Here is an 8,143-nt window from a genome sequence, read left to right on the forward strand (position 1 = left end):
ATTAGCAGCCATTATGAAGTCAAACAACAACAAGTGCTGGAGAGGATGTGGGGAAAAGGGTACACTTGTACATTGCTGGTGGGACTGCAAATTGGTGCGGCCAATTTGGAAAGCAGTATGGAGATTCCTGGGAAAGCTGGGAATGGAACCACCATTTGACCCAGCTTTTGCCCTTCTCGGACTATTCCCTGAAGACCTTAAAAGAGCGTACTACAGGGATACTGCCACATCGATGTTCATAGCAGCACAACTCACAATAGCTAGACTGTGGAACCAACCCAGATGCCCATTCAATAGATGAATGGATAAAAAAAAAAAATGTGGCATTTATACACAATGGAGTATTACGCAGCACTAAAAAATGACAAAATCATGGAATTTGCAGGGAAATGGATGGCACTAGAGCAGATTATGCTAAGTGAAGCATAGCCAATCCCTAAAAAACAAATGCCAAATGTCTTCTTTGATATAATGAGAGCAACTAAGAACAGAGCAGGGAGGAAGAGCAGGAGGAAAAGATTAACATTAAACAGAGACATGAGGTGGGAGGGAAAGGGAGAGAAAAGGGAAATTGCATGGAAATGGAAGGAGACCCTCATTGTTATACAAAATTACATATAAGAGGTTGTGAGGGGGAAGGGAAGAAAAAACAAGGGAAAGAATTAAATTACAACAGATGGGGTAGAGAGAGAAGATGGGAGGGGAGGGGAGCGGGGATAGTAGAGGATAGGAAAGGTAGCAGAATACAACAGTTACTAATATGGCATTATGTAAAAATGTGGATGTGTAATCGATGTGATTCTGCAATCTGTATTTGGGGTAAAAATGGGAGTTCATAACCCACTTGAATCGAATGTATGAAATATGATATGTCAAGAGTTTTGTAATGTTTTGAATAACCAATAAAAAAAAAATAAAATAAAATTTATGTGAATTTTATCCTATTCCTGCTTAACTTATTTTAATGTTTAAAATTAATTACCATTGAGATCAATCACTGGTACAAAATGCATCATATTTACATGACTTTGTAAAGACAATGCCAAAAGTCATATATAGCTTGGGGTATGGAAAGCCCTAGTTTGAAAAACATAGATTACTTGCTCAAAATTGTGAAGCTTAAATTCCAACAAAGGTCTGTATGATTTCAATACTCAAGTGCTTTTCCTATGCCAATAGTCTTTTGCATATATTTCTTTCCCTGATGCTTAAGTTTTAATAATCACAAAGGACTAGAGAGATCTATAAATGTAGAATTGAGTCCTCCTTGAATGAAAATGGGACCCCATATTTAATCAATATTCAGGCTTGCTTAAGTTCTGGGTGAAAAGAAAGACAGGAAGGAGCAGAGGAAGAATACAAGAAAGAGAGCAACACAAAATGGAGGTACTTAACATAATTCTCTCAATAAAAAAGAGAATAAATGTAGCAAGAAGAAAATTAACAATTATATTCTATAGTTGGATCACAATGGACAAGCATATGTATATACAAATATATGATTTCTATTCCTCCAAAATAAAGAATATACTTACTTTTCATACAAATAAAAAGTAATTACAAAATCTCATCAATACTAGTACAGAAATGAAGTTTCAACAAAATTCCAAAGAATAACACATAGATCACACATATATACTGTTCAAAATGTAAAGCAGAAATCACTTAAGAACAGATATTTTTAATGCTTGGAAATTTCAAAACATAGTTGTAAACATTTTCATGTCAAAGAAGAAACTAATGTAATTCAGTAGGAATTTAAACTAAACGACAATTAAAAACAAGTCAAAACATATGACATGAGATGCAGTGATTAAAACAGTGTAAAAGGAACAATAAAACCAAGTCAGTCTTCTGAAAAGATTAACAAAACACAGATAAACAAGACTGAACAAGAATGAATGAATGAAATTCCTCCTCCTTTGCTATGCCAGATATTCGATTCTAGACTAGCCCCTCCAGATGTGAAAAAACAAACTTGACAAAATACATAAGAAAATTATTATCAGGCATTGGACAAGAGATAGTGTAAGCCTGATCCATAAGAAAAGGGCAATACATGAAGTCATCTCCACATTTACCCCCATTATTACCTGAGGACAACTTCTCAACCAGAGAACAAAGAGCCTAGACTAAAGTTGAGGCAGCAGAGACATGTTCAACTGCAGCCAAAGGGAATGGAATCTGCAGAGCAGGTGCCAGAGAGGAGGAAGCAAGGTAGGCAGATGGATTGGGAGAAGAGACTCCAGATATCTATATAGGATGGTACTGCAAATCCTTGGCTGAGGGACAAGGTGGACTGTGAAGACAGAGACTACTTAAGGCTTAACACAGAGCTGCTTCAATTGAGTTAAGATGAGAATAGATAACAGAGGCTGAGTAATGCTAAGGGTCATTTATTTTGTTTCTCCCATAAAAATCATTATTTTTTTTGAGTGTCAATTTTTTTATTTATATATGACAGCGGAATGCATAGTAATTCTTATTATATAGAGAGAGCACAATTTTTCATCTCTGGTTGTATATAAAGTATATTCACACCAATTTGTGTCTTTAAAAAAAATCACTATTTTTATACATATATTACACTTATTTGTGTGTGCCCGTCATACTTTGAGGGAGATATTTTCTCTGAGAATTTATTACCATCTATTTATATGCCAAAACAATAACTAAAATACTATCAAATTTTTCTGACTATATAAATTGTAAAGGAAAAAATAAAAAGTAAATTTTTTTTTTCTGAATATTCCTTTCTTAATATCTTTTTTAAAAACTGAGACACTGTTCACTTAGTAGCTGCTCAGAAGCTCTTAAATTACAAGCCATTTTAAAACCAGTATAATTTTTCATAAAATTAGGGCAAATGGATGAGTTACTTGAAAATTAATGGATATATTTCTAATCAGGAAAATGTTAGGGAATATTATAAGAAAAATTCAGTGTTCCCTGTTTTTCTAATTTAAAATATCTTTAAAATTATCACATTAAGATACTGTGTTTAAGTTCAGCTATTATAATAAAGAGCTATATGTCTAGCAACAATTCTAAGAAAAACTATCATTTTTATTCTACCAATTAGATCTTGAACAAAAACTGATCCTCTAATTCAAAAAATGTAATAGTTTAGTGTACTACTTATTCTTATCAAGCCCATAGTAAACATTCATTTTCTTTAAAGTTAGAACTCTCAGAAACTGTACAGGTCCCAACATTCCTTCATGATAAAAGAAAAAACATCAACAAACTAAGAAAGAACTAACTCCCTTAACCTGATCTATAAAAAACTCACAGCTAATATCATACTTCGTAAGAAACAGACTGAAAGCTTTCTCCTAAAGATCAGGAACAAGACAAGAATGTTCAGTCTCTCCATTTCTATTCAACAATGAACTTGAGGTTCTAGCCAGGGCAACTGGGCAAGACATGAAGATCAGAGGGAAAAATGTAAAAATTATCTCTGTGGATACATCCCTAAATCCCTAAAGATCAGACGGAAAAATGTAAAAACTATCTCTGTGGACACATCCCTAAATATAAAAAAATCCTAAAGAATAAACACCAAAACCAATCAACCAACCAACAAAACTAACAAGTAAAAATAATCTCAAAAGCTACTTGAGGTAATAAATGTGTTCAGCAAGATTACAGGTCTCAAGATAAAATATACAAAGCAACTGTAAGCCAGGCGCAGTGGCACATACCTGAGAACCCAGAAGCTCAGGAGGCTGAGGCAGGAGGATCAGAAGTTCAAAGACATCCTCAGCAACTTAGGCCCTAAGCAACTCAGCAAGATCTTATCTCTAAATAAAATACAAAAAAAAGGGCTTGGGATATGGCTCAGCAGTCAAGTGCCACTGAGTTTCAATCCCCAGAACCAAAAAAAAAAAAAAAAGGAATTTTATTTCTACATGTTTATAATGAGTAACCTGAAAATAAAATTTAAAAAACAATTCCATTTGCTATAAATCAAAAATAATAAAATACTTAGGAATAAATTTAACAAAAAAGTGTATGAATTTAACATTGAAAACATTAAGATCAGGCCGGAGCTGTAGCTCAGTGGTAGAGCACATGTCTAGAATGTATGAAACACCTGGTTTGACTCTCAGCACCACATATAAATAAATAAAATAAAGGTCCATTGACAACTAAAAATATATATATATATATGAAAAAAATAAAACATTTAGTGTTTTCAATCCTTGAAAAAACTTAAAAATGACCTAAATAAGTGGAAATAAATCTTGTGTTGATGGATTGGAAGACTTAACATTGATTTAAAGCAATGTTTCTTTTACAGATTTAAAGCAATCCCTATCAAAATATGAAATGGTTTCTTTGCAGAAACTGTCAAGTTTATACCAAAACTCATATGGAAATTCAAATGACCCAGAATAGTCAAAAACAATCCCAAAAAAGAAGAAAAAACTCAGAGAACTTACTCTTCTTGATTTCAAAACTAACTACAAAGCTACAATATAAGGTATTAGGAAAACAGAATAAGACTAGGCATACATATGAATGGAATAAAAGTGAAAAGTCTGGAAATAAACTCTCAAATTCACCGTCAGCTGATTTTTACAAGGTTGCAAAGATAATTTAATGAGAGAAAATATTGTCTTTTCAATAAAAAGCACTGGGATAAGTAGATATCTAAATGTGAAAGAATAAAGTTGGACTCATCCTCATACCATATACAAAACTCACTCTAGAAGGATCATAGACCTAAAGATAAAAGCAAAAATGATAATACTCTGAGGAAAAAAAACAAAAGATAAATCTTCATGACCTTGGATTTCACAATGGTTTCTTAGATACAACATGAGAAGCACACAAAACAAAGGAATAGCTAAACTGGACTTAATCAAAATTTTTAAAACTTGTGCTTCCAAAGACACTATCAAGTGAAAAGAAAGCTCAGAATGAGGAAAAAAAATCTAGAAATCATAATTCTCAAAAGGGTTTATGACTAAGTCAATTCTCAGTTGCTGTGACAAAAATGAGGATATAAACTACTCATAAGGAGGAAAACTTAGTTTGGCTCAGTTGCAAATGTTTCCTTCCATATCACTCGGCCCTGTTGCCTTTGGGCTTATGAACAGGCAGAATATCCTGGCAGATAGCAGGTGGCAGAAGAGGTCTGTTCACCCCATGGCAATCAGGAAGCAACAAGAGAGAGTAAGGGCTGGAGTCCAAATATCTCCCCCTTAAAGGACTTCTACAAGGCTCTGCTTCCTAAAGGTCCCACTTTCTCCCAATACAATCAGAAGCTGGTGAACAAGCCTTCAACACAAGGCCAAATTCCCAAAGGTCCCTAAGTCCCAAAAGTCCCAAAGGGGACATTTGAGATCTACACCAAATAGTTTAATATCCACAGTACATAAAGGATTCTTACAACTCAACATTAAAAAGACAAATAACACAATTAAAAGTGGGAAAATGATCTGAACAGACATTTTACCAAAGAAGATATAAAAACTGCCAACCAGCACAAGAAAAAAATGCTCAGCATCATTAGTTAACAGGGAAATGTAAATCAAAAGCACAATGAGATACCACTTCCACCCTGTAGGATGGCTGGAATAAAAGAAACAGACAATAACACATGCTGGTGGGATATGTAAAATTGGAGCTCATCTATTACTGGTGAGAATGCAAAATGATGGCCATGCTTTGGAAAAACACCCTGTAAGTTCCTCAAGAAGTTAAACACAGAATTACTATATGATCTAACAATATATTCCTAGATGATATACCCACAAGAAATAAACCACATGTCTTTCCAAAAACTTTTACTTGCATGTTCATAACTCATTATATGTACTCTAAGAGTCACAACCAAAATGTCTATCAATAAATGAGTGGATAAATAAAATGACCTACGGTTACAAGTGTTGGGGAAAATGTGAAGCAACTGCCAATGAGCACAAGGTTTCTTGTGGGGGTAACAAAAATATTCTAATAATGACAATGATGATAACTGCACAAATCTGCCAACATACTAAAACCCATTCAACTTATACTTTAAATATTTGAATTGTAAGGTATGTAAAATATATTTCAATAAAGCTGTTTAAAAAATACATGTGGCTCAAAATTTGAGGACTGGAAGAGGAGAGCACAAGTGAAGGGATATTCGGATATTTGGAGACCCTAAATTAAGCCACAGACAACTCCCACTGAAGACACCACAAAATAAAAATAAATGACCTCTATGGTGACTTATCTAAGACATAAATTTATATGATTCTGCTTTCCTTTTGAGAATCATGTAGTGAGTTCTTAATAAAAAATATCTGGTCTTAAATAGAGCTAGTCATAAAATTTATCTAGGCTTAAATAATAATATTCTAAAATTATCTATTTGTGAATAGGAAACAATACCAAATAATGATAAGAACAATCAGAATTAGCCTTATGATACAGCTGTAAAAGAAACTCAAAACATGTCAGACACAGTGACAGAATGACGTGAATTATCTCCAATTCTCAAAATAACAACAGAAGTGAGTGACCATAAATATGTCCTAATGTAAAATCTTGACATTTTAGAGCTTAAAGAAATTCTAACATCTACCGTGCACCTCACTTGAAAAAAATGAGGCAGCACTACCTTTGCAGTCTCTGATCAGCCTTGGCTATTTCCATTACTCACTGGCTTTTAATATATCATACCAGGTTGTCTGCTCATGTTTCCAGACATCCTTGGCAAAAAGCAAATGAGGAATCACAGACAAGCTGTTTTGGAAACTCATGGATGTGCTGAATAAAATATCTCAAATTCACCTTTTCATATTTTAATACAATAAAATAGAAATATTCTTGTTACTGGGTCAGTATGTAGAATTCTATCACAGGGGAAAGGTTAGATGGGATTTGTAATACTAATTTACAGATACCTAGAACTCTTACCTTTGTGGTCACAAGAAAGATGGTATAAAGGAACATAAGATTATGCTTTGATATGGTCAGATGCTTGGTGTGCTGAAATGTGAAGATAAGGGACCCCAGCAGGGTTACCTTGGAAGGGCTGAAAATAAAACATATTTTAAGACAGTAGTTAATAAAAATGTAATCATAGATAATTAATAAACTATATCTTTCTCAAAGAGTACACTGTACAACATTTTTTTTTAAATATTTATTTTTTAGTTTTCGGCGGACACAACATCTTTGTTTGTATGTGGTGCTGAGGATCAAACCCAGGCCGCACGTATGCCAGGCGAGCACACTACCACTTGAGCCACATCCCCAGCCCCTGTACAACATTTTTTAATGAGCTACTAACAGATATTAACACAAAATGAGATTTGTGAATTTACTTAAGAGTTCTGGAAATGCTAAGTCATACAAAATTAAATACCTTTCTTCACAGTATAAAGTATCAAAGATTTCAGAAATGTCTATGTACGTCATGGCTTTCTAAAAGGTGAGTATATTTCCATAATGCAACATTTCTAAAACATACTTTGAACATATAACATTGTTCCAAAAAGGAGCTGAAAGTCTCATGTTTCATAGCATGATTTGGAATTAGTATTGAAAAACCTTCAGTGCTAAACAAGCTGAGGGATGTGGCAGTAGGAGAGGAGACGGTGAGAGGAGGGAAATTCACCCCCAATTTGTAGTGTTTGCCTATTTCCATGATGTACATACTCCCACATAGCTAATTTCAGGCTGCTGCATGCAATGAAAAAGAGATATACACAACTGGCTCCATAAAACAATATGAGCCAACTCCAACACATCATATTAGCTTTTGCTAATATCTTAATGCTGAAATTGTAAGTCTACAATGAGTTACTAATGGATCAAATAAGCAACATTACTTTGATATTATATACCGGCCACATTATTTAAAGTATACCTCAGTAATAGATCATTATCTAGCTTCTCTATGCTTACCATAAAGATAAATGATACACTCTCAGAATGCCATATTGCAACATGACAAATTTAAAGATCCCTATAAGTCACTTTATTTTTTTAAATAGGTTATTTAATTATTATACACTAAAGATTAAGTTCAAAATAGGAGTAAGTTTAGGCAACAGGATTTGGAATTCACTTACCAATATACTGAGTAACATATTTTAAAACAGTGATCTCTTTTTTTTTTTTTTTTTTTTTTTTTTTTTTA

At 33.5% G+C, this 8,143-nt stretch overlaps 1 protein-coding gene across 1 annotated transcript in view; it reads right to left on the bottom strand.

Annotated features, from left to right (window-relative positions):
• Positions 1-8,143, bottom strand: part of Tmem38b (transmembrane protein 38B) — a 56,980-nt gene that overhangs the window by 10,528 nt on the left and 38,309 nt on the right. Inside the window, exon 5 of the mRNA XM_015492221.2 lies at positions 6,916-7,033. Coding sequence (XP_015347707.1) covers positions 6,916-7,033 — 118 coding nt within the window. The remainder of the gene's footprint in view (positions 1-6,915; positions 7,034-8,143) is intronic.

Source organism: Marmota marmota, unplaced genomic scaffold (genome assembly GCF_001458135.2).
Source record: "Marmota marmota marmota unplaced genomic scaffold, marMar, whole genome shotgun sequence".
NCBI lineage: Eukaryota > Metazoa > Chordata > Mammalia > Rodentia > Sciuridae > Marmota > Marmota marmota.